The following is a 27,995-nucleotide window of genomic DNA, read 5'->3' on the forward strand; positions in this document are numbered from 1 at the left end:
TAATAAACAGTACCTTTATTCCATTGTTCCACTTAACTTGCCATTCTTCTATCAATTTACTCCAGATTAAAACCTTCATCTCTGATTTACTTAATGGAACTTGTAACTCAATTATTTCTTTCTGTAAAGCTTGTTTTGCTAATTTATCCACTTCTTCATTTACCCTTATTCCTATGTGTGCTGGAACCCACATAAAACTGATTGATGGATCATTTTGAACAATTCTTGAATGTATATGTAGGATATTAAAAAGAAGTGGTGGCTAGATTTAAAAGATCTCAAGCTCTTTAAAACTGAAACTGAGTCTGAACAGATTAAAACATTGTCAGGGTTGTTCTCACTGTAATGCCAAAAGCATATAAACTGCCAAATGATTTGATGTTTGCTTTACTCCACTGATCCACTGATTACCAGTAACTTGGACTAAAAAAGCAGCCCCAGTTGTTTGATGTTCTGGATCTTTTGATCCATCTGTATATACTTATATGTCGAGGGTATTGGACTCTGGTTTATTCTGAGAATGCAGATATCAAGTCAACTTCTCTTTCTGTTATTGTAACCTCCAACAGATGCAGATCTACTTGAGGTGTTATAACCCATGGTTCATAATCCTGAATAACAACTGTTGGACTCATCTTGATATTATTTACCTGTAATTCTTCTGCATAGATTTTACTACACCACCCAAAACTCCTACATCTTACATTTTGTTCCCAACAATTCTTTAAAAGCACTTCTGTAGGGTGTTCATCTTTATGCTACTGGAGGTTAGCCCAGTAATTAATCATTAATTGCTGCGGCCCTGTTTAAAATCAGAACGTATACGGAAACAAATAATAAATTTAAGTTCTTGGACAGAATTTCTGAAAACAACTTCTCTACTTTACGTACACATTTAATAATGTCAACATGTCAAACATACATGTCACCCAAAGCAAGCAGAGAAAGAAACGAACAGATATTGTTATCCAAAACCCCTGAAAAGCCAGGCTTGATGAGAATTGACAGAAATTAAGTTTTAGACTGAACTAACGGCAGCATGTCTGTGCTTTTAAGAGCGACACAAATCTAATGTGCAGCATGCATACATTTCTCTCTGAACTGTTACATTTTAGACATAACCCACTGTGGTTACATGTACACCTTTTTTGAAGGGTTGAATTTAACTTCCTCACTGAAAAACCAGTTTGGCTGCTTAAATTTTAATGGACACCTTTTAGGCCTCTTTCTACAATATGTAGCATTGGTCTTAAACTTCTGTCTGCTTTGCTTACCTACTGCAATAAACAGCCTGAGGTACATGCAAAAACCCAAAGCAGTAAAATTTATAAAAAAAAATATATAAAAAGTATATTTACATGCTGCAACTTTGTGTGATTTTCAATTAAATATTTGACTTATAAATTCCCTCATCTTTCTCCTCAAATCATCACTCATGAATACTGTTGAGTTTGTAATCTAAGTTATTTTAATGTATTTGTGCAGATCCCCCTTTTTAAGGAAACAATTCAAACCTTGTAGATGCACAAAGTAAATATTCTCTGTGTTATTTGTCCTTTTCTTCACACTCCAGTCCAGCGGGTGGCGCTAAAACACATACGTTTGTTTTCCAAACGCCAATAAACCTCAGAGGAAGAAGTTCAGTTTCCCCTCCTATGCTGCTGTTCTTTGTAACGCTGGCTTGATACAAACAGTTAGAAATGTAATTTTCTGTTCATAGAAAATTTCAGTTTTTGAATCACGTCAGTAAACACCTGAAATATTCTCATCTTCACAGTCGTGACTAAGATTTGAAGCAAGCAGGAATATCTATAGGAGTATCAGCTGAAATAAGATCTGCTGATGTGAACATGGTGTTTGAACAAGAACCCTGCAGAATAAAACAGGAGGAACCAGAAACCTGCAGAATAAACCATGAGGAACCAGAAACCTTGAGAATAAAACAAGAGGAACCAGAAACCTGGAGAATAAACCAGGAGGAACCAGAAACCTGGAGAATAAAACAGGAGGAACCAGAAACCTGGAGAATAAAACACGAGGAACCAGAAACCTGGAGAATAAAACACGAGGAACCAGAACCCTGGAGAATAAAACACGAGGAACAAGGAGGTTAGTGTTTATACTTAATAATTTTAAATGAGTTTGTGGTACATTAAACTAACAAAGATTTAACTGTCACTCTAAACTACACAAAAACAGGTAATGCCTCTGTCTACACACAGTATATATTAGGGATGTCACAATACTCAATATAATATTGAACCGTTCGGTACGACATCCACGGTTCAATACGCGCTTGTGAATTGCGGTTTTTCGGTTTTGCATCTAAATATCTTCATTCCTTTTATTTCTCTTGGAATTTGCTGTATGTTTGCCCTTTGCCCAGGATTTCATGTGGTGAAATGAGAAAACGCTTCCCCTCTTATATTTGAAAAAAATAACGCAACACGCAGAGCATCTTCCATTCTAATGACATGCAGTGATAAGCCTTTCTAAACCTGTTGTCCAACAAAAGTTATAAAAACAAGTTACAAAAACATTATAACTGGTTTTTAATTCACAACATCAGTCAAGTGTTTGAAATAACTTCCTTATGTTGTGATCAGATGTGGATTCTCATCACAGAATGAGGCAGACGATAAATTCTATACTCATATTCAATGTATGTCGATTAGCAATGGTTTGTGAAAATACCCGAGATGGCTTGAAGAACACAGATAAACCATATATTATTGCAGACGAGCGTTTATTGTCCTTAGATTTCATCATTCAAAACGTTTACCGTTATATCTTGTTTTTAATAAGTTACAGCAATAGCGATGCTTTTATCCATATAAGAGAAGCTGGAACGGAACGTTATTAGCGCTACTTCTTTGATGCATATCACATGTGGGTTTTTTTATGCACAAGGGCGCCCTCTGGCATCTAGTATGAATGAAACCCATTCTATTATGTGTAAAAGTCTAAAACATTATACCTCTCTCAAAAGAAAAATTAAGCAGACACATACTAAACCACACTTTATAGTGTGCAGAGGTTTACAGGAGTATTTTGTTAATTTGTTCCAAAAAAACCCACACTGAAGTGGCAAGGTATCAGAACCGAACCGAAAACCGTGTTTAAAAACCGAGGTATGTATTGAACCGTGGACTAACTGTATTGTTGCATCCCTAGTATATATATTCCGTTGCTTGTTTTGAGAACTGTCTGTAGAAAGAGGCATTACCTGTTTTTTTTTTTTTTATGTAGTTTAGAGTGTGTGTGTGTGTGTGTATGTATATATGTGATGGTGAAATTCGCGTCACGACCACTGTATGCTGTCTTTCTATACTATAAGCCCCATTTCCACTATTATATGTGACCCTGGACCACAAAACCATTCATAAGGTTAAATTTTACAAAACTAAGATGTATACATCTAATGAAAGTTCCATAAATAATCTTTCTATTGATGTATGGTTTGTTAGGAAATGGCAATATTTGGCTGAGATACAACAATTTGAAAATCTGGAATCTGAGGGTGCAAAAAAATTCACCTTTAAAGTTGTCCAAACTAAGTTCTTAAGAATGTATATAACTAATCATTTTTTTTATATATATATATATTTACAGTAGGAATTTTGCAAAAAAAATCTTCATGGAACATGATCTTTACATAATTTCCTAATGATTTTTGGCATAAAAGAAAAATCTATAATTTTGACCCATACAATGTATTTTGGGCTATTTCTACAAATATACCCCAGCGACTTAAGACTAGTTTTGTGTTCCAGGGTCACATATAATGGTTCATTTTAACAAAAGTGTACTGGACTGTGTTTTATTTTTGCATCTCTACAGTTTACTCTAAAATACTGTATAAAAGGAATGTTACAAACTGAGTGCAGACACTGTGTTTTCTTCAAATATTAAAAAATCACAAGACATGAACTTTTAAATCATTCATTTAATAGTCAAGAATATTTACAGTATGAATCTTATGAGTTATGAGGGCAATACATAAATGAATGTAAAAAATATAATTAAAAATAAAATAACCATTCAATAATCTTAATTGAGGTTTTGATTTTAGGTCATCACACAGCCCTATTTCCACTATCATGTCATGGTTATTTTTTATGTTCTTTCACAGTTCTGTGTGTATGTTTAATGAGTTACTAAAAATAACCGTTCAAAAATTGATTTCAGTGTTGATGAAAGAAGAAGATGACGAGGCTGAAGAAATGAGTGAAGTTGGGGGAAAAAATCATATGAAAACTGGAGAAATTTCTCTGATTTTCAAACAGAAGAAAATAGAGAAAAGAAATGCCATGAGATCTTTGACCTGCACCCACTGTGGAAAGAGTTTCACATGCAAAACAAGTCTTGAGCATCACATGAGAGTTCATACTGGAGAGAAACCATTCACTTGTGATCAATGTGGGAAGAGTTTCACAAAATCAACAAACCTTAAGAATCACATGAACATCCACACTGGAGAGAAACCTTATCAGTGTTCACACTGTGACAAGAGATTCAGTCGGTCAACACATCTGAAATCGCACAAGAGTCTCCACACTAGAGAGAAACAGCATGCATGTGATAAATGCGGGAAGAGTTTCGCAACGAAAGGACTCCTTATGACACACACAAGAGTTCATACTAGAGAGAAACCATTCGCTTGTGATCAATGTGGACAGAGTTTTGCACGCTCATCGGACCTTAAGAACCACATGAGCGTTCACACTGGAGAGAAACCTTTTCAGTGTTCACACTGTAACAAGAGATTCAGTCGGTCAACACATCTGAAATCGCACAAGAGGCTACACACCGGAGAGAAACCACACGTATGTGATCAATGCATGAAAAGTTTCACAACAAAAGGACACCTAAGGAAGCACATGAGAGTTCATACTGGAGAGAAGCCGTTCACTTGTGATCAATGTGGGCAGAGTTTTGCACAATCAGCAAACCTTAAGGTTCACATGAACATCCACACTGGAGAGAAACCTTTTCAGTGTTCATACTGTGGCAAGAGATTCAGTCGCTCATCAAATCTGAAAGCGCATGAGAGGATCCACACTGGAGAGAAACAGCATGCATGTGATCAATGCGGGAAGAGTTTCGCAACGAAAGGACACCTTATGACACACATAAGAGTTCATACTGGAGAGAAACCATTTACTTGTGATCAATGTGGGAAGAGTTTTGCACGCTCGTCTGACCTTAAGAATCACACGAACATTCACACTGGAGAGAAACCTTATCAGTGTTCACACTGTAACAAGAGATTCAGTCGGTCAACACATCTGAAATCACACAAGAGGCTCCACACTGGAGTTAAACAGCATGCATGTGATCAATGCAGGAAGAGTTTCACAACGAAAGGACACCTTATGACACACATAAGAGTTCATACTGGAGAGAAACCATTCACTTGTGATCAATGTGGGAAGAGTTATGCACGCTCGTCGGACCTTAAGGACCACATGAGCGTTCACACTGGAGAGAAACCTTATCAGTGTTCACACTGTGACAAGAGATTCAGTTGGTCATCAAATCTGAAATCACATGAGAGGATCCACACTGGAGAGAAACCGTACATGTGAAATCAGTGCGGAAGGAGTTTTGCACACATTGGAGGCCTTGAGGCACATATGAAAGCTCATACAGACGAGGAACCGTTCACATGTGATCAGTGCGGAAAGAGATTGAAATACAAACATAAACTTGATCTTCACATGAGAATTCATACTGGAGAGAAACCATATTTTTGTGATCGGTGTGGGAAGAGTTTTAGAAGTTCATCAAACCTTAAGTCACACATGAACATCCACACTAGAGAGAAGTAGCGCGCATGAGATCAATGTGGCAAAACATTTTAGTGAATAAAGCACATCTTCAAAACCAGCAGATTATTATTATTATTTATTTATTTTTTTTGTTCTTCACTGTTGCTTTTAAAATAAACAGTTGTCATATTTGATACAACAGCTCTTTCTGATTCTGGTTTAACTGAATTGACCTGTAAGTTTTATGATCTGTGTTGTTGTTTATTAAATGTTATTTTTATAAAAAAATAAATAAATTGTATATTATGGTGATTTTTAGTTAAATCATTCCTCCATTAGGTAGCTACAAGAGACTGCAATAAAACGGCATGTGATGAAAGATACTTAACCATTGTTTTTAATGCAATTATCTGCACATTTTAGTATACATATACATCTCACAACAGTTAAAAATGCATGTGCATAGAACAGTGTTCCTCATTGTGCAGATTGCCAAGCTTTAATTTGTGTCTGGCATGGCGGTAAATTAATGATCAATACAGAGATTTCAGTAACACATTAAAAACAAGCAGGATTATCACAAATTCACACCGTGTCTACAGCAGACGTGAGTGTCTCGGTGCGGCATATCAAAATACCACAGAACCGGCTATAATTATGGCTCTGTGTTTTCTTCGATTCTGAAAATGTAGACTGAATCCCTGAATACAGACATAAAAACCAAATTTACTAAATCACAAGTAGGTCACTTTAATCAAATCGTGATATGGACTGGCATTTGTAAATATTAAGCTGTAAAAATATAATTTAAATATGAATTCTTTCATTTAATCTTTATGAATGAATGAATGGACATAAGGACATGAACACACAAACAACTATTTATTTATTTATTTTCTCTATGCCAGTGGCCACTAACTGTCCATATTTTTATGTTCAACAGAAGAAAGAAACTCATTAAGGTTTAAAACAACGTGAAAGTGATTAAATGAAGACACAATTTTAATGAACTGTTGGTGAACTGTTTCTTTAATGTTCATAAAATAATACACAAGCAGAAAAATAACTCACTGCTCTTGCTGGAAGAAGAATACAGTTAGCAAAACTAAAATAACTTGAAATGCACAACATCTTTACATCTTTTTGCACCAGATAGTTTTGATTAGCAGTATCACTTTTGGTATAAATGTTACTGATGCTCGTCCCTAGTCATGAACAGTAGAAAGCATTAAGGCTGTCCTTATGATGGCAACGTTTAAAAAGCCACATTTGCTTTCTTCGTTTAATAATTTGCTTTTAGGTATACTTTTGCCAACTTTGAAAAAGATGAATAATGATCAGAAATGTACGGACCAACTGACTGTTAAGATCTATATATAATAACATAATCACCAATGACGCTATGGTTTTGGGTCACACGTCACTCAAGGTGCGTTTGTGAATCTATCAGATGACCAATTCCCACCTCGCTGGGTTCAGTGTATCAGTCAAAGACTGTTAATTTGGCAATGGGTCAATAAATTGAGATTTGCACCCTGGAGGGAATTGGTCAACCGATTTATCTGAAAGTTTGGTGGTTCAGCTAGCTAGTAGAGCCTTGAAACAGCAACACAATGAAGACACAATTTTAATAATATTAATGAAATTTATTAACAACAGATATGCAAGAGTAAATACAACACTAGTGATAAACCAATAAATGAATACACCCTGCTAATAGATAATAGGCAACTAAATGGGAAAGAAGATACCAAGTAAAGTGTAGAAACTAACAAAAATGGAATGAACGCAGCAGTGTTGTTTTCATCATTTCGTTGACGCCACTTTTTTCATGACGATAACGAGACGATGATGAGATAAAAATGGCTCGTTGAGGACTAAAACATAACGAGACGTGTGTGAGTTTTCGTTGACGAGACGAGAATAGACGAAAATGTTAGTGGGTGGTCCGTCAGACGTTTAAAATGCATGACATTTCTGCTTATTGTGCATGCCAATCAAAACCTAAAACGTATCTGCCACTATGGCAAGCCATTTAGCATTAAATATTCTTTGCTATACTAGTATGGCAAGCCGTTTTAGCATTACATCCTTGTTTGTATTTTATGTTTTAAAATATGCCTTCATTATTGTAATTATTGGTGAAAATAGTCGATCCGGAAGCTCACATTGTGTTGAACTATAGATCTGCTATTTTCAGAACTTACAAGTGACACTTCCCAACAGCAAAATACTTACTGATCTACATTAATTTGTTAAAAGACTACTTTTCCCCCTTTTTTGACTAAAACTAGACTAAAACCTTTTTGACTTTTTGTCGACTAAAACTAGACTAAAACCTTTTTGACTTTTCGTCGACTAAAATCGGACTAAAACTATCACATATAGAAGTGACAAAAATTTGACTAAAACTAATAAGCATTTTAGTCCAAAAGACTAAGACTAAGACTAAATCTAAGATGGTTGTCAAAAACAACACTGGAACTCAGAATGGCAGAATGCAATGCTGTTGAGCTGAATGTAACGACAGAATAGATTTCTATGGTAATGTTGTCTATGGGAAACCCACTTAATGGCTCTGGTAGGTTTAATGATAAATAACAGCGTATTTATCTTGGAACAAACAATATAGCTATCATTTGTTATGCTGACCACAAGTAAATATTATCTTAGAAAACATAGGCTGCAGGTATAAACTACGCCAAGGTTTTTAGGAAAGAGGTTTGGTAAGTTTATAGTTTCATTCCACTTGGTCGGGTGATCAGTCCGGCGGCAGAGACGTCTTCCACTGGTGATGGGGTTTGCATACAGTGGGGAGGGCACAGATTTGCGTTCTGGTAGCCGTCGAGGTGCTGACCTGGAGGATGCTGGACTTCTGTTGTGCCAAAGGGGGTCCTTAGAGCGTGGACCGGGCAGCTGGGTCAGATGGGTCTCCACTGGGTCCTTTGCAGCCGGGCTGCATCGTTGAGGAGCTGTGTGGTTTAGGCAGTGTCTGCCAATGTGGAGGTCCTTTGCGGACTGGGCTGCGCTGCTTTCGGAGTGGCAAGAGTCAGACGGGGTCCGTCACTGCTGGGTCCTTTGCCACTGAAGGGCAGCCGAATTGAATATAAAAGGATTACTCAAGAGCTGAGCGGAACCTTAGCTGTCTTGAAGTCTCTTTCCTCGTAAGGCCAGAAACTCAGGACCTTGTGCCTGTTAATGTCTCTTCCATTGCGGGGCTCAGACTCAGAACGGTGTAGCGGTTAATGTCTCTTCCCTTACGGGTCTTAGACGCAGTACAAGGAGTGTCTTTTCGGAGGGTACCTTTATCTCTTTCTGACGAGGAGGAGATTGGAATCTAGCGCCTCTCCATTCCAGGAACGTGATTGGCCACTTGTGTCTGAGGTGGCCATGGTGTTACCCGCCCTAATGTGGAGCTTATGTTGGACAGTGTCTTTTACAATTTACCCAATGCAACATTTCTTTCCCAAACCTCTTTTAAATTATTACCCATATTATGAGGAGCAAAAAGAGTCCAAACATGATAGGAAACTGTTGAACAATCACTTATTCATATCATAATATGTTAACACGCCTGCTTCTGTGAACTGTTAGGTTAACAGTCAATGGCCATCAACATACACTAGACTGTTAGTTTACATCAATTTAAGGTCTCCAAACATATGTATGAATGGATTTGGATGGATCTTTGTGGCCTTCTTTGTTTCGGCCACTGCTGTTGAGTTCTGAAGGAATTTTTATGGCAGTCATTCCCAAACTTTAGGATTGGAGTGGGTCAATCCGTAGTCCAATGAGGAGTCCTCTCTTAGGTGGTCGTGGTTGCAGAAGGTCTCCCTTCCTGTTCTATTAGAGGTGTCTGGTAGTTGTCTTGGCATCTTATCTGATGTTTCTGAACATTTGTTTATGTCCCTTATCCAAGATCCAATCACAGTGTGGTACATCTCCCTCCACCTTGGCAGATAGAGAAGGGGGCCTGCCATAAACTGATCCTTGGAATGCCATTTCGACCATCGTCCACTACACTACAATTTGGAAAGCAGAACTGATCACGTCAAAGCTAATCAATACTCTGGTCTTTTGTAATTTAACAAGACAATCGAACATAATATGAAACTCATCCGAAAGCATACTGATATAATTTATATGATTATGCAAAATGATAGACAACAATAAAACTTTTGACATTGTTCTTTGTGGAGGAACTCCATCTTTGAGTTGATCTGAACCTCTCAGTTGAATCTGCTGGTTTTGAAGATTAACTTTATTTACTGTGAACACTGTAGTTTCTTTGTCATGTCACTTGTAATGACCGGTTAGGGTCCAGATAATATTTTAATGATTGACAAATAGCTGTTGCATTTGTTGAGGATGCAGCATCAGATCTGAAAGTACTGGATCTGAATATGATCTACTTACTGTGAATGTTTCTTATATGTTTGTGTAGAGAAGATGAATTATTGAAACACTTCCCACATTCAGTGCAGTGATACGGTTTCTCTCCAGTGTGGATCCTCTCATGTTTTTTCAGGTCTCCTGAATGACTGAATCCCTTGTTGCAGTGTGAACACTTATACGGTTTTAGTCCAGTGTGAATGTTCATGTGTGTTTTAAGACCTGATGATTGCTTGAAACTCTTCCCGCACTGATTACACGTGTACGGTTTCTCTCCAGTGTGGATCCTCTCATGCCTTTTTAATTGACTCGCTGTAGTAAAAGTCTTTTCACACTCAAAGCACATGTACTCTCTCACACCAGTGTGTGTTTTCTGATGATCTTTCAAATTTTGTAGACGTGAGAAACTCTTTCCACACAAATGACATGAATATGGTTTCTCTTTTGTATGAACTCTCAGGTGTTCCTTCAGGTTTTGAGCTGTCAAAAACACTTTGTCGCATTGATCACATGCATACAGTTTCTCTCTAGTGTGGACATTGATGTGTGTTTTAAGACTTGCTGATTGTGTAAAACTCTTCCCACACTGATTACAAGAAAACAGTTTCTCTCCAGTATGAATTCTTATATGTGCTTCAAGTAGTTCCTTTAGTCTGAAACTCTTCCCGCACTGATCACAAGTGTGTGGTTTCTCTCCAGTGTGGATCATTTTATGTTTTTTCAGCTGTCCTGACAGACTGAATCTCTTGTCGCAGTATGAACACGTATAAGGTTTAACTCCAGTGTGGATCATCTCATGTGATTTCAGATTTGATGACTGAATGAATCTCTTGTCACAGTGTGAACACTGATAAGCTTTCTCTCCAGTGTGGATGTTCATGTGACGCCCAAGACTTGGTTTGCTTGAGACACTCTTTCCACACTGAGTGCAGGGGAATGATTTATTGGCTCTGCTTTTCTTTAAATCTTCCGGTTTGGTTTGAGAGCAACTAAAAGGTTTTTCTCCAGTTTTGACATGACTTTTATCTTCAACTTGACTGAATTCTTCATTCTTTTCGATTTCTTCAACCAATTCTAAAAATAAAAGTCGAAATGGTTCATTTTCAGTAACTCTTAAAAAGCAAAGACAGCAAAATGAACCCTGATATAACAAAAAAAAAAATAGGATAATTGGTATTTAATATTTGAGCTCTAACAGTTTTTTCCTATAACGGCAAGTTTAAATCAGCTTGAAGCTTTATAACCATCAGCACTTATAATAAAGGAAGAAAAATAAACACTGACCTGTTTGTTCTTCAGTATCTTCAGTGTGTTTGATTCTGCAGGGTTCTGGGTCTCTCATCTTCTCTCTGTCCTCTTCAATAAACTCAGTCTGGGCAGATTTCAGCTCTTCCTGATGCTTTGATGCTCGTCTGCTCTTGTAAACTGATGGGAATATTCCAGCATTTATTGGTGAACTGCTGTGGGCGGAGCTTCACTGATGCTGTGATTGTTGTGGGTGGAGCTTCACTGATGATGTGAATACTTTGTGCCGAGCTTTACTGATGTCGAAGGTGAACTGCAGCATGAGAGGAGCTAATATCTCTTACTGCAGATCGTTTTCACAGCACCATATATGTGACCCTGGACCACAAAACCAGTCATAAGGTTAAATTTGACAAAACTGAGATTTATACATCATATGAAATCTCAATAAATAAGCTTTCTATTGATGTATGGTTTGTTAGGATAGGACAATATTTGGCCGAGATACATTTATTTGAAAATCTGAAATCTAAGAGTGCAAAAAATCTAAATACTGAGAAAATCACCTTTAAAGTTGTCCAAATAAAGTTCTTAGCAATGCATATTACTAATCAAAAATCTTCAAGGAACATGATCTTTACTTAATTTCATAATGATTTTTGACATAAAAGAAAAATCTATAATTTTGACCCATACAATGTATTTTTGGCTATTCATACAAATATACCCCAGCGACTTAAGACTGGTTTTGTGGTCCAGGGTCACATATAATAAAGTAACATTCTTTAAATATAAACCATGTGAAAACATAAACACATAAATGCATCTAGATTTGTAATCAACCTCAGTACAGACACAAGACCTTCTGTAAATGGCCACTTAAAACTCACTTCATAAAATGACCATCACATGACCATCACCAGACGCCAATTTGCCTGGACTGCTTCTGTCGAGATCTGTGCCTCAGGGGAATCAATCTGCAAAACTTAACTCAGTTACCATGAGAGAAAAAACTCCCACTCCATCTAAGAAACAAACGTCCAGTCTTCTCCTGACCTAAAGTTCAACCATATAAACAGAAAAGGCAGATTTACACGAGCCTGTAGGTCACAGGATCCGTCCAGCATGACTCTGGTGACCCCCTTTCGGACATTTCTCCCCCTCTCCTCTGACATTCTCAATTGAGACAAGATCAGCTTATTAGTATTGCTAGTAGAGCAACAGTATCATATGTTTTCATGTTTTGTTTTAAATGCTTATGTGTTTTATGTGATCATTCGAGTTTAATCTATGCATTATATGCCTGTAGGAAAAGAAGTGACAAACGTATATTCTGTATGTAACGTGTACCATGTTTAACGTCGGATGAATGATCTTGACGAATGCAATATGAGTGTATGAGTGTGTGCGTGCATGCGTGTGTGCGTGCGTGTGTGTGTGTGTGTGTGTGTGTGTGTGTGTGTTTTAGTAGCTTAGATTGTGTCCTAGAGTAGTTCAATAAATCATTGTTTCATTAAAAGAAGTGTCATGCCTTTTGTGTTCACAAAGTTCTATCTTGCCCAGATCAAGCTACCTGGCTTAATATCCTAAAGTAATAATTTGGGTTTATGCTCCTGACTATGAGCGTAATATAAACTTACAATTTAAACTTGATAAAGAGTTTCGCTGGGCGAATGGTTAAGAAGCTTAAATCTATTAATTCTGAATCAATTTAATCATTTTCCTGAATCTTTCGATTCGATTCATTATTTGAATCATTATAAATTTGAGCTAATTCATTACAATGTCCATCTGAATCTTCAGATTCGCTTTTCCTTAATGTTTGTATTTGTGTTCAAATATGGATTGAATCCATTATTATTTCTTTTATCAACAATTCATTGCTTTTATTCAGCTTTATTATATGTTGTTTGCACCAGGAATATTTTTATTTCTGTAAGCCATGAAGTTGCCAATTATGCTTGCTTTTATGGCTTTCCATAGTTTTAAATCTGTAAGGAGAATTGATGAAATCGATCTCAAGTATTGCTGCTTCCAATTTATTTCTCCTTTTTTAATATCTTTGACAGATTAAATTAATTACCAAACATTGTTCAAATACACTGGAATAAATACTGTTAATACTTTACATTAAGCCTATAATGGACCAAGTGAGACCTTTTAAAAGTATATTGGCATACGTTTATTATTGAAATGAATGTAGTTATTATAAAATCAGACTATATTTAGATTCATAACTATTAGCTGTGATGGTTGATGAAGATGAGTGTCATTAGTGTTTGTGTTATTGTTGATGTTTTATAGTCATATATTGAGGCAGTTTTTGTCATGATCTGGGCTGTGGGGCTCCCCTCAGCCACCTGAGGTCGTTGTTTTCCCTTCCTTGCACACACATCCCTAATTGTACACTCCTGTCTAGTCGTTATCACTGATTACACGCACACCTGTTCACAATCACATCTGGTCTATAAGAACACTCATTTCCCACTACTCATCCTGGCTGCATTGTCTTCTGTATGGTTTGTTGTTGTCTCTGTTTGCTGTCTTCAGTGTTCCCGGACCTTGTTGCCCAGACCTTGTTTGCAGTTCTGTTTATTTAGTTTGTATTCAAGTTGTGTGTGCCGTGTTGGCCTTTTGTTTGTGTTTTGTTTATTTATTTATATTAAAACTCCTTACCTGCACCTGGACCCAGACCCCCTGTTATCTCACGTGACAGAATGCAGCCAGCAAAGATGGGTCCAGCGGGGAGGAATTTTTTTCTCAAGGAGGCGGCGTCCCCCCGTTCTGTTCCCGAGACGGCGGGGATGTCCTTCGAGGCGGCGTCGGCCGCTCGTTTTGAGTGCATCTATGCCTGCCTGGCGGCGATGGATGCCCGTAGCGCAGAGGCTGCGCGGATGCGCCCCTGCTTTGTGGCGGGGATAGAAACGCTGTTTCGCGGGAGGGTGGCGGTGTCCACTTTCTCGATCCCCGAAGCGGTGGCGATCGCTATTCCTGCTCCTAATGCGGTGGCGTCCGCTGTTAATGTTCCCAAGACGGCGCCGATGACCGCGCTCTCTGTTCCGGACGCGGCGGTGACCGCGCTCTCTGTTCCGGACGCGGCGGAGACCGCGCTCTCTGTTCCGGACGCGGCGGTGACCGCGCTCTCTGTTCCGGACGCGGCGGTGACCGCTCTCTCTGTTCCGGACGCGGCGGTGACCGCGCTCTCTGTTCCGGACGCGGCGGTGACCGTGCTCTCTGTTCCTGACGCGGCGGAGACCGCTCTCTCTGTTCCGGACGCGGCGGTGACCGCTCTCTCTGTTCCGGACGCGGCGGAGACCGCTCTCTCTGTTACGGACGCGGCGGTGACCGCTCTCTCTGTTCCGGACGCGGCGGTGACCGTGCTCTCTGTTCCTGACGCGGCGGAGACCGCTCTCTCTGTTACGGACGCGGCGGTGACCGTGCTCTCTGTTCCGGACGCGGCGGAGACCGCTCTCTCTGTTACGGACGCGGCGGTGACCGCTCTCTCTGTTCCGGACGCGGCGGTGACCGCGCTCTCTGTTCCGGACGCGGCGGTGACCGTGCTCTCTGTTCCTGACGCGGCGGAGACCGCTCTCTCTGTTACGGACGCGGCGGTGACCGCTCTTTCTGCTCCGGATGCGGCGGTGACCGCTCTCTCTGTTCCGGACGCGGAGGTGACCGCGCTCTCTGCTCCGGACGCGGCGGTGACCGCTCTCTCTGTTCCGGACGCGGAGGTGACCGCGCTCTCTGCTCCGGACGCGGCGGTGACCGCTCTCTCTGTTCCGGACGCGGAGGTGACCGCGCTCTCTGCTCCGGATGCGGCGGTGACCGCTCTCTCTGTTCCGGACGCGGAGGTGACCGCGCTCTCTGCTCCGGACGCGGCGGTGACCGCTCTCTCTGTTCCGGACGCGGCGGTGACCGCTCTCTCTGTTCCGGACGCGGAGGTGACCGCGCTCTCTGCTCCGGACGCGGCGGTGACCGCTCTCTCTGTTCCGGACGCGGAGGTGACCGCGCTCTCTGCTCCGGACGCGGCGGTGACCGCTCTCTCTGTTCCGGACGCGGAGGTGACCGCGCTCTCTGCTCCGGATGCGGCGGTGACCGCTCTCTCTGTTCCGGACGCGGAGGTGACCGCGCTCTCTGCTCCGGACGCGGCGGTGACCGCTCTCTCTGTTCCGGACGCGGCGGTGACCGCTCTCTCTGTTCCGGACGCGGAGGTGACCGCGCTCTCTGCTCCGGATGCGGCGGTGACCGCTCTCTCTGTTCCGGACGCGGAGGTGACCGCTCTCTCTGCTCCGGACGCGGCGGTGACCGCTCTCTCTGTTCCGGACGCGGAGGTGACCGCGCTCTCTGCTCCGGATGCGGCGGTGACCGCTCTCTCTGTTCCGGACGCGGAGGTGACCGCGCTCTCTGCTCCGGACGCGGCGGTGACCGCTCTCTCTGTTCCGGACGCGGCGGTGACCGCTCTCTCTGTTCCGGACGCGGAGGTGACCGCGCTCTCTGCTCCGGACGCGGCGGTGACCGCTCTCTCTGTTCCGGACGCGGAGGTGACCGCGCTCTCTGCTCCGGACGCGGCGGTGACCGCTCTCTCTGTTCCGGACGCGGCGGTGACCGCTCTCTCTGTTCCGGACGCGGAGGTGACCGCGCTCTCTGCTCCGGACGCGGCGGTGACCGCTCTCTCTGTTCCGGACGCGGAGGTGACCGCTCTCTCTGCTCCGGACGCGGCGGTGACCGCTCTCTCTGTTCCGGACGCGGAGGTGACCGCTCTCTCTGCTCCGGACGCGGCGGTGACCGCTCTCTCTGTTCCGGACGCGGAGGTGACCGCGCTCTCTGCTCCGGATGCGGCGGTGACCGCTCTCTCTGTTCCGGACGCGGAGGTGACCGCGCTCTCTGCTCCGGACGCGGCGGTGACCGCTCTCTCTGTTCCGGACGCGGCGGTGACCGCTCTCTCTGTTCCGGACGCGGAGGTGACCGCGCTCTCTGCTCCGGACGCGGCGGTGACCGCTCTCTCTGTTCCGGACGCGGAGGTGACCGCGCTCTCTGCTCCGGATGCGGCGGTGACCGCTCTCTCTGTTCCGGACGCGGAGGTGACCGCGCTCTCTGCTCCGGACGCGGCGGTGACCGCTCTCTCTGTTCCGGACGCGGAGGTGACCGCGCTCTCTGCTCCGGACGCGGCGGTGACCGCTCTCTCTGCTCCGGACCTGGCGGTGACCGCTCTTTCTGCTCCGGACGCGGCGGTGACCGCTCTCTCTGCTCCGGACCTGGCGGTGACCGCTCTTTCTGCTCCGGACGCGGCGGTGACCGCTCTCTCTGCTCCTGACGCGGCGTGGACCGCTCTCTCTGCTCCTGACGCGGCGTTGACCGCTCTCTCTGTTCCGGACGCGGCGGTGACCGCTCTCTCTGCTCCGGACGCGGCGGTGACCGCTCTCTCTGCTCCGGACGCGGCGGTGACCGCTCTCTCTGCTCCGGACGCGGCGGTGACCGCTCTCTCTGCTCCGGACGCGGCGGTGACCGCTCTCTCTGCTCCGGACGCGGCGGAGACCGCTCTCTCTGCTCCGGACGCGGCGGTGACCGCTCTCTCTGCTCCGGACGCGGCGTTGACCGCTCTCTCTGCTCCGGATGCGGCGTTGACCGCTCTCTCTGCTCCGGACGCGGCGGTGACTGCGCTGCACGGGCCTGGCCCGCCGTCCCTCCCCCTGATTTGCCTTCCCCCGTTCCTCCACCCTCCAGACTTGTGGAACGTCTGGGAGCCGTTCCGTGGGGAGGGGGTAGTGTCATGATCTGGGCTGTGGGGCTCCCCTCAGCCACCTGAGGTCGTTGTTTTCCCTTCCTTGCACACACATCCCTAATTGTACACTCCTGTCTAGTCGTTATCACTGATTACACGCACACCTGTTCACAATCACATCTGGTCTATAAGAACACTCATTTCCCACTACTCATCCTGGCTGCATTGTCTTCTGTATGGTTTGTTGTTGTCTCTGTTTGCTGTCTTCAGTGTTCCCGGACCTTGTTGCCCAGACCTTGTTTGCAGTTCTGTTTATTTAGTTTGTATTCAAGTTGTGTGTGCCGTGTTGGCCTTTTGTTTGTGTTTTGTTTATTTATTTATATTAAAACTCCTTACCTGCACCTGGACCCAGACCCCCTGTTATCTCACGTGACAGTTTTGTTGACTTTATCATATATCCTGACTCGCATAATCAGTTTCTAACAGCAAACACTCAGAATAAAGTGAGATGATCTGCTGACGATCCTGAATGTCTTGAATGAGTGTTGATCGTCTGAGGCTCATTAATATTAAAGGAGCTGCTGAAAAGACTATTTCATGTCAATTGTTACTGTTTTCACCTCATTTTATGCTAATGTCTTCAGATCTCCTGTAAATTGACACTTAAAGCTCATTGTATTGGTGTCCGACTGAGGGTTACTTTATTTACAAACATGCATTTTTTTCTGACTTTATACTTTCAAATGTTTTATATATACACTACCGTTCAAAAGTTTGGGATCAGTAAGACTTGTAATAGTCTTTAAAGAAGCCTCTTATGCTCATCAAGGCTGCATTTATTTGATTAAAAATACAGGAAAAAACAGTAATATTGCAAAATGTTTTTACAATATAAAATAATGTTTTTTTTTTTGTTGTTGTTTAGTTTTTTCTTTAACATACTTTAAAATAGAATTTATTCCTGTGATGAAAAGCTGTATTTTTATCAGCTGTTGCTCCAGTCATAAGTGTCACATGATCCTTCAGAAATCATTCTAATATGCCGATTTATTATTAGAATGTTCAATGTTGGATAATATCAACAGTTGTGCTGCCAAATATTTTTTGCAACCTGTGTGTTTATTTATTTATTTATTTATTTTTTCAGGATACTTAAATATGTATTTTTTTATAACAATGAAAATTATTATTAACTTTTAATAACCTTTTAATTATTAACTTAATACATCCTTGGTGAATAAAAGTATTATTATTTTATTTTATTTTTTTAAAGAAAGAAACAAAAAAAATGTTCTGATCCCAAACTTTTGAACGGTAGTGTATTTCTATGTATTTACAGTTATTGTAATGAAGAAACAGAATAATGTTAGAATTAGAAATAAACATTTGTGAATGAGCATCAGTTGTTTAACAAAACAATACATATGCTTAAATGTGTCAATTATTACGTTAGTCAAAGTGATCAAGTCATCGTGATATGGACTGGCATTTGTAAATATTAAGCTGTAAAAATAGCGTTTAAATATGAATTCTTTCATTTATTCTTTATGAATGAATGAATGGCACAGACATAGTTTCCTTTATTACACATACTAAGCTCGCAGTGTTTTTAGCATAATCTGTCTCGCAGAATAAGGACATGAACACACAAACAATTTTTTATTTTTTTTTCTCTATGCCAGTGGACACTGACTGTCCACATTTTTATGTTCAACAGAAGAAACTCATTAAGGTTTAAAACATCTTGAAAGTGATTAAATGAAGACACAATTTTAATGAACTGTTGGTGAACTGTTTCTTTAATGTTCATAAAATAATACACATGCAGAAAAATAACTCACTGCTCTTGCTGGAAGAAGAATACAGTTAGCAAAACTAAAATTACTTGAAATGCACAACATCTTTACATCTTTTTGCGCCAAATAGTATTGATAACAGTATTGTTAAGTACCATTATTGATAAGCAACATCAGTATTGGTATCGATAAAATGTTTCTGATGCCCGTCCCTAGTCATGACACCAATGTAGAAAGCATTATCACCCTCCTTATGGTGGCAACATTTAAAAAGCCACATTTGCTTTCTTCATTTAATACTTTTGCCAACTTTGAAAAAGATAAATAATGATCAGAAATGTACTGACCAACTGACTGTTAAGATCTATATATAACAAGTTTATATATAATTTTGATGATACAGTAAACACTATGGTCTAACAGTATTCAGGTAAATAATAGCCTTCAAAAGAAATTGAATAAATGAATCAAATGCATATTCTTTACTGTATAAACTGATGCATTGATGCTAATTAAAGCTACTAAAGTCATTCAGTCAAGAGCAAAGGTTGAAGAGTCTCTTTTTCTCTTGTTGCTTGATTATCATTCATGATACAGAAAGCTGCAGGTTAATAAGACTTTAACAACTAATGCATGGATCCAATATAGATCCATCTGATACATCATCTTGTTTTCATAACCCATTGAAGACAAACTAAAAAAAAAACAAAAATAAAAATTGATACATTTTATGTAGAAATAATTCATTGTTAGTTTATCTTTTTAATTTCTACAATTGCAAGCTCATCAACATTGTGGTCTTTTGTAATTTAACAAGACAATCGAACATAATATGAAACTCATACGAAAGCACAATGATATCATTTATATGATTAAGCAAAATGATAGACAACAATACAACTTTTTGACGTTGTTCTTTGGGGAGGAACTCCATCTTTGAGTAGATCTGAATCTCACAGTTGAATCTGCTGGTCTTGAAGATGAAGATGAACTTTATTCACTGTGAAAACTGTAGTTTCTTTGTCATGTCACTTGTAATGACTGTTAGGGTCCAACGGATATTTTAATGATTGACAAATAACTGTGTTGCATTTGTTGAGGACGCAGCATCAGATCTGAAAGAGCTGGATCTGAAGATGATCTACTTACTGTGTTTGTTTCTTATATGTCTGTGTAGAGAAGATGAATTATTGAAACACTTCCCACATTCAGTGCAGTGATACGGTTTCTCTCCAGTGTGGATCCTCTCGTGTTTTTTTAGGTCTCCTGAATGACTGAATCTCTTGTCACAGTGTGAACAGTTATAAGGTTTTTCTCCATTGTGGATCCTCTCATGCATTTTCAAATTGCTCGCTGTAGTAAAAGTCTTCTCACACTCAAAGCACATGTACTCTCTCACAACAGTGTGTGTTTTCTGATGACCTTTCAATTGTTGTAGACGTGAGAATCTCTTTCCACACAAATGACATGAATATGGTTTCTCCTTTGTGTGAACTGTCAGGTGTTCCCTCAGGTTTTGAGCTCTCAAAAACACTTTGTCGCATTGATCACATGCATACAGTTTCTCTCTAGTGTGAACATTTATGTGTGTTTTAAGACTTAATAAATATGTGAAACTCTTCCCGCACTGATTACAAGCAAACAGTTTCTCTCCAGTATGAACTCTCATGTGTACTGCAAGTAGCTCTTTTAGTCTGAAACTCTTCCCGCACTGATCACATGTGTGCGGTTTCTCTCCAGTGTGGATTGTTTCATGATTTTTCAGCTGTCCTGACTGACTGAATCTCTTGTCACAGTGTGAACACATATACGGTTTAACTCCAGTGTGGATCCTCTCATGTGTTTTCAGATTTGATGACTGACTGAATCTCTTGTCACAGTATGAACACTGAAAAGGTTTCTCTCCAGTGTGAACTCTCATGTGACTCTCGAGACTTGATTTGTTTAAGAAACTCTTTCCACACTGAGTGCAGAGGAATGATTTCTTGGCTCCACTTTTCTTTAAAACTTTCTGTTTGGTTTGAGAGCAACTCAAAGGTTTTTCTCCAGGTTTGACATGACTTTTATCTTCACATTCACTCAATTCTTCATTCTCATCGATTTCTTCAACGAACTCTAAAAATAAAAGTCAAAATGGTTAATTTTCAGTAACTTAAAACGCAAAGACACCAAAAAGAACCCTGATATAACAATAAAAAAGTAGATCAATGGTATTTAATATTTGGTCATTTTGATGCATTTTTTTTAATAATAAAAATGTACATCCTTATTTTTTTCCATATGAGGTACATTGATCTTCAAATTATTATTTGTAATACCATTATAGGCCTTACTATTTGATGCTTTGGCTATAGTCCTGCAGAGCTCTAACAAGTTTTTCCTATTACGGCAAGTTTAAATCAGCTTGAAGCTTTATAACCATCAGCACTAATAATAAAGGAAGAAAAATAAACACCAACCTGTTTGTTCTTCAGTATCTTCAGTGTGTTTGATTCTGCAGGGTTCTGGGTCTCTCATCTTCTCTTTGTCGTCTTTAATAAACTCAGTCTTGGTAGATTTCAGCTCTTCCTGATGATTTGATGCTCGTCTGCTCTTGTAAACTGATGGGAATATTCCAGCATTTATTGGTGAATTATTGTGGGCGGAGCTTCACTGATGATGCGCTTATTATGGGCGGAGCTTCGCTGATGCGATTATTGTGGGCGGAGCTTCATCGAAGATGAACTGCAGAATGAGAGGAGCTAATATCACGTACTGCATATCGTTTTCACAGCACCATATAAATAAAGTAACATTTTTAAATATAAACAATGTGAAAACATAAACACATAAATGCATTTACAGATTTGTAACCAACCTCAGTACAGACACCTTCTGTAAATTGCCACTTAAAACTCACTGCATTGAAGACATCAGCATGATAAATGAGGTGAAAACAGGTACTATTGACATGAAATAAAAGTCTTTTCAGCTGCTTTGTTAATATTCATAGACCTCAGACTATCAACACACATTCAACAAACCATTCAGGATCATCAGTAGATCACCTCACTTTATTATGAGTGTTTGCTGCTAGAAACACATTATTGAATCAGAATACATGATATAAACCTGTGCAGAAAACCGGCATAAACCAGCATAGGACCAGCATTAACCAGCTTAAACCAGCATGCCAGCACTAAAACATACTTAACAAGCATATGCTGTTTTGTTTTTGTTTTTTCAGCAGGGATATGTTACAATAACATGACTTGCAATAATAATAATAATACAAATATCAACATGCAAAAACTGAACTAAGCCTGGTTTATTTGGTAAACTTTTTTTTATGAAACACTTCCCTGGTCCCCATTCTCATTATCGATAAACTCAACACAAGTTGCAGTACAACAATGCCGATAATACACGCGTGGTTTCCGCTAATTGGCGTATTTCCAGCTGTAAATTACGCGATAAACGCTTAGAAGTCCCAAAAGTAAACAATAAGCATTAACAGAACAATAACAATATATGCCACATGAACACATATATGTGACCCTGGACCACAAAACCAGTCATAAGGTTAAATTTGACAAAACTGAGATTTATAGCTCAATAAATAAGCTTTCTATTGATGTATGGTTTGTTAGGATAGGACAATATTTGGCTGAGATACATCTATTTGAAATCAGAAATCTGAGGATGCAAAAAAATCAAAAAGACTGAGAAAATCACCTTTAAAGTTGTCCAAATTAGGTTCTTAACAATGCATATTACAAATCAAAAATTACATTTTGATATGTTTACAGAAGGAATTTTACAAAAAATCTTCATGGAACATGATCTTTACTTAATTTCCTAATGATTTTTGGCATAAAAGAAAAATCAAAAATTTTGACCCATGCAATGTATTTTTGGCTATTGCTACAAATATACCCCAGCGACTTAAGACCGGTTTTGTGGTCCAGGGTCACATATGTGTACTTACGTCGTTGCATAAAACGCATTGCACAGAGCATTAACACTTGCGCATAGACGAACATCTGCGGTCCTGTCTCTTCTTCGTAGTTTTTAACGGCCGCTGGCAACCAACTTAAATAGGTGCATTACCTCCGGAGTGTGGAACAGAGTTTACAATCTATTCACCAAACCCGTTTCTCTAGCAAAATCGAAGACTTAACTATTTATTTCACCTGCCCATTTTATTAAAACCATAAAATGTAATTCCTGATTTACATTCTTTTGTATTTCTTCCATCATTGTTCCTCTTCCTTGCTCACACTTTCTACAATCAAGAAATACAAGAGTTATTGTTTCATCAACCTTATAGTGTTCCTATTATTTTAAGTGTGCTATTTAAATTTGAGTGCCCTAATAATATTCTGTTGAAAAATTCCTTGACTTACTTATACACTTATTACCTTGTTTAATAAACTGTACCTTTATTCCATTGTTCCACTTAACTTGCCATTCTTCTATCAATTTACTCCAGATTAAAACCTTCATCTCAGATTTACTTAATGGAACTTGTAACTCTATTATTTCTTTCTGTAAAGCTTGTTTTGCAAATTATCCACTTCTTCATTTCCCCTTATTCCTATGCGTGCTGAAACCCACATAAAACTGATTGATGGATCATTTTAAACAATTCTTGAATATATAGGATATTAAAAGGAAGTGGATAAAACTGAAACTGAGTCTGAACAGATTCAAACATTGTCAGGTTTACTGTCCTCTACTCACTGTAATGCCAAAAGCATTCCTATCATTTCTACAGTATAAACTGCCAAATGATTTAACATTCACTTTACTCCACTGATCCACTGATTACCAGTATCTTGGACTAAAAACCATCCCCAGTTGTTTGTCGTTCTGGATCTTTTGATCCGTCTGTATATACTTATATGTCGAGGGTATTGGACTCTGGTATATTCTGAGAATGCAGATGTCAAATCAACTTCTCTTTCTGTTATTGTAACCCCCAACAGATGCAGATCTACTTGAGGTGTTATAACCCATGGTTCATAATCCTGAATAACAACTGTTGGACTCATCTTGATATTATTTACCTGAAATACTTCTGCATAGATTTTACTACACCACCCAAAACTTTTTCTTACATCTTGTAATTTTTTCTTTTCAAATCTTACATTTTGTTCCCAACAATTTTTTAAAACCACTTTTGTAATGTGTTCATCTTTATGCCCCTGGAGGTTTGCCCAGTAATCAATCATTAATTGCTGCGGTGCTGTCTAAAATCAGAACATATCCGGAATAATAAACTTAAGCTCTTGGACAGGATTTCTGACAACAACTTCACTAGTTTACATACACATTTAATAATGTCAACATGTCAAACATACATGTCACCCAAAGCAAGCAGAGAAATAAACGCACAGATATTGTTATTCAAAACCCCTTAAAAGCAAGGCTTGATGAGGATTGTCCCAAAAAAGGTAGTGTTCAGTGTCTTAAAATGTCCACTAGATGGCAGTTACGCAACAAGTTACGCAAGTTAAATACTCTTAAACTGGGCGCAGAACAGCTGGTGTGTGTTTCATGATTTTAACCAGCGGAGAATAGAAGATGAGGAACAAGATGGTTGGTGTTTATTCTTTATTTATATTTATGACTGTTTGTGGTAGGCTCACACAGCTTTAACCCTCTGAGGGGGTTTAGACATGCCCATCCATAGTACTTTTTCCTACTATCAAATGTGGACCAGCTGCTGTTTGGTTTCCCGCATTCTTTAAAATATCATGTCAGTGAGTAAACAATGACAGAAATCAAATTTTAGACTGAACTAAAGGCAGCATGTCTGTGCTTTTAAGAGCGGCACAAATCTAATATGCAGCATGCATCAGTTTCTCTCTGAACTGTTACATTTTAGTCATAACCCACTGTGGTTATATGAACACCTTTTGTGAAAGGGTTGAATTAAACTTCCTCACTGACAAACCAGTTTGGCTACTCAAATTTTAATGGACACCTTTTAGGCCTCTTTTTACAAGATGCAGCATTGGTCTTACACTTCTTTCTGCTTTGTTTACCTGAGGTGCATGGAAAAACCCAGAGCAGTAATGCTAGCTATAACCACTTTGTTGTGGTAGAAATAGTCAAATGTCATTGCATAATTAATTTCAGGGTTTGTACAAACTATTGAGAGAAGAAAAATCAAGTACATTTCTGTGACTTTCAATAACTATTCGCAGCACTTTAAAGCTCTACAAATCATCCAGTTTAAATATGATCAGACATTTCTTTTTATCTTTATATTTTGCAATTGTAAAACCAGTATCGAATCATCAAGAAATCAAATTTGGTCAAATTTTGACCTATTTTTGTCTATGTTGTAAGAAGTGTCTCAAAACACAGTTTTTTGAGTATATATTCATTTTCTATATACAAATTTGATTTTGCATTTTACCGATGGTAATAAAAGTAAATGTAGTATGCTTCTCATCTCAAGCTCAGTGCTTTACGGTCAAATGTGTATTTTCAAGAATAGACATGTACAACTATTAGTAACTGCACTTATTAATGCATAACTGTTGTTATTTATGATTAAATTATCTTTAATTTTGATATGCCTAACAACAGCCACAACTGTTTCTGGTCTGGTGCCATCATCTGTAGGAATTATTGGTGCTGCTTTAACAGCTTTTTACAAGTTACTGATTTTTTAAAAACTTTTATTTCAGAGTTGATTAAAGAAAAAGAGGAGAAGTTGAGGAGAAGAATCATGTCAAAAACCTGGAGAACCTTTGAGTTGCTCTCAAACCAAACAGAAAGATTTAAAGAAAAGAAGAGATGAGACATCTTTCACCTGCACTCAGTGTGGAAAGAGTTTCACACGCAAATATGGTGTTGATGTTCACATGAGAGTTCACACTGGAGAGAAACCGTTCACTTGTGATCAATGCGGGAGGAGTTTCTCACATTCATCAAAACTGAAGGAGCACATGAACATCCACACTGGAGAGAAAATGTACCCATGTGATCAGTGCAGCAAAACAGTTCGTTGGGCTTCATCCCTGAGCGCACACCTGAGTGTTCATACAAAGGAGAAGCCGGATTTATGTCATTTGTGTGGAAAGAGTTTTTCCTTACTAAAAAGTTTGAAAATACATCAGAAAAAACAGAAAACTTCATGTGCTTTGAGTGTGAAAAGACATTTACAACAGCTGGACAATTAAAACTGCACCAAAGGATTCACACTGGAGAGAAACTGTTCAAGTGTTCACACTGCGACAAGAGATTTACTCTGTCAGGAACCCTGAAAATACATGAGAGGATTCACAGAGAAACCATTCACATGTGATCAGTGCGGGAAGAGGACACCTTGTGTTCTTGCCAGGCTAACACTTATATTTAATGTTTTTAAATCACCAAATAAATCCGTCAAGAACTGCCTTGTAAATATGGTTCCTTGTGCTCCAATAGCAAAACGCTTCTTTTTCAGGCTAGATCAGCCAGTGGGCAACCCCGACTTCTAATGGCAGCAGCAGTGACTTTACTAATCAACCTTTGGCTCTTTTATCAAGAAGGCAGGGCTTCGCAGCTATAATGAGCACTGCATTTTCCCCCATTCAAAACTATACGAGTGAAACGTCTTGGGTATTCTATAGTCTTTGCTACATACTTGTGTTCATAAATCAGTAGCTGCTGAGCCTATTAGCTTTACTACCTTTACTAGCTTTTCTGTTGTGTTGGGCTTGAAAACAGCGTACAATGTTTATGTGCCTGCTTTAGGTCTTCTTGTCCTGTTTTGGTTAGTGATTTTTGGTTCTTGAACAAATAGTTGTTTTGAGTCGGTTCTTTGGAAGTACTTGGATAAGCCTGTTCACAAAATCAAACTGAATCGAACTTTAGTTTTTTAACTGTTGTATATCAGGGATTCAAAACTTCAAATGAGCTTCCAGAATCACCATTTAGATAAATGGCAACAGTCAACTGGCCTTTCAAATGATAAATACTTTTTAAAAGAGGCACTTTTGTATTTAATTTCAAAACTATTTCACCAATGTCTTTCCTTTCTCTCTTCACTGTCTTTATGTGATACATGAAATCTGAGTCCAGTCCAGCTAACAATTTTTGCTTCCCAGAACGGTTTGGGAACGATAGTTTTAGTTCCCAGAAGTTTCCCTATTGGTTTGCCTGGAAAGTTTTCTTAACATGAATAGAATGTTCCCCTTAAGGTTAGAGGAATGTTCTGGGAACCTACTGGGAGCATTCCGGGAACATTCTCAGAGTGTTGTGGGAAGATCCCAGTAATGTTCTCTTTAGGTTAGGCGAATGTTCTAGGAAAGTTCTCAGAGTGTTGTGGGAACATTCCTGTAATATTCTATTCTCTTCAGGTTAGGGAAATTTTCTGGGAACGTACTGGGAATGTTCCGGGAACATTCTCAGAGTGTTGCGTTAACATTCCTGTAATGTTGTCTTTTGGTTAGGGGAATGTTCCAGGAAAGTTCTCAGAGTGTTGTGTGAACATTCCCGTAATATTCTCTTTGGGTTAGAGGACTTTTTAAGGTAATATCATTTTAGGTAATAAAATAAATAAATAAATAGCCTGTAGGGAACATTCTGGGAAAATTAGTTTGGAAGGACCCAAAAATTTATTACTTTACCCTACCTTTAGTGTTTTGGGAAATATTCCATTAGGATTTAGTGGTTTTTTCAAGCTAAAGTAAAGTAAAAGACCGCTTCTTAGCCACCATTAGAAGGTGAAAAATTTCCAATAGTACTGTTATAATTTAAAACCATTGCAAATTTTTGTGATGGTGTCTATTCAGCATTTTATTCAGTCTATTTAGCAAGGTAGTATATGCAGTCTGGAAATTATCTGTTTGGAGGCCTAATCATTATTATGAAAAACATATATTGTTTTATCTATTGTTAAATTAATAAATATTTGTCGGAGCACATCAACAATCATATGTAAGATTAACAGGATTAACTCTGTCCACTAATGTAAGATTATAGCACCCGGATTGTACATTTCTTCAGCACCAAATAAAAATAATGTATTGCTCTGAATTGAGTCTCACAGATTCTTGTAAAAAGGATGGGGAATGGGATATAAAGCAATAT

The 27,995-nt window shown here is 39.7% G+C and overlaps 2 protein-coding genes across 2 annotated transcripts; one reads left to right on the top strand and one right to left on the bottom strand.

Annotated features, from left to right (window-relative positions):
- Positions 1 to 1,669: 1,669 nt before the first annotated feature.
- On the top strand, positions 1,670 to 5,749 carry LOC141329951 (uncharacterized). Its single transcript, XM_073835493.1, has 2 exons — positions 1,670 to 2,109; positions 4,189 to 5,749. The coding sequence occupies exons 1-2, from the start codon at positions 1,851 to 1,853 to the stop codon at positions 5,586 to 5,588; spliced, it is 1,659 nt and encodes a 552-aa protein (XP_073691594.1). The 5' UTR covers positions 1,670 to 1,850; the 3' UTR covers positions 5,589 to 5,749.
- A 4,328-nt stretch (positions 5,750 to 10,077) lies between these two features.
- LOC141344145 (uncharacterized) lies at positions 10,078 to 23,924 on the bottom strand. Its single transcript, XM_073848962.1, has 5 exons — positions 23,906 to 23,924; positions 21,386 to 21,526; positions 20,092 to 21,041; positions 17,545 to 17,549; positions 10,078 to 10,450 (listed from the first exon to the last, which is right to left on the bottom strand). The coding sequence occupies exons 1-5, from the start codon at positions 23,922 to 23,924 to the stop codon at positions 10,180 to 10,182; spliced, it is 1,386 nt and encodes a 461-aa protein (XP_073705063.1). The 3' UTR covers positions 10,078 to 10,179.
- Between the last annotated feature and the right edge of the window lie 4,071 nt (positions 23,925 to 27,995).

Source organism: Garra rufa, chromosome 1 (assembly GCF_049309525.1).
Source record: "Garra rufa chromosome 1, GarRuf1.0, whole genome shotgun sequence".
Lineage (NCBI taxonomy): Eukaryota > Metazoa > Chordata > Actinopteri > Cypriniformes > Cyprinidae > Garra > Garra rufa.

Bases quoted from the DNA above. Each gene is read 5' to 3' on its own strand.
- LOC141344145 (XM_073848962.1), bottom strand. The intron at 21,042-21,385 runs GTTGGTGTTTAT...TTTTATTTTTAG, and splicing joins AGATACTGAAGAACAAACAG to AGTTCGTTGAAGAAATCGAT.
- LOC141329951 (XM_073835493.1), top strand. From the start codon at position 1,851: ATGGTGTTTGAACAAGAACCCTGCAGAATAAAACAGGAGGAACCAGAA. The intron at 2,110-4,188 runs GTTAGTGTTTAT...AATTGATTTCAG, and splicing joins AAAACACGAGGAACAAGGAG to TGTTGATGAAAGAAGAAGAT.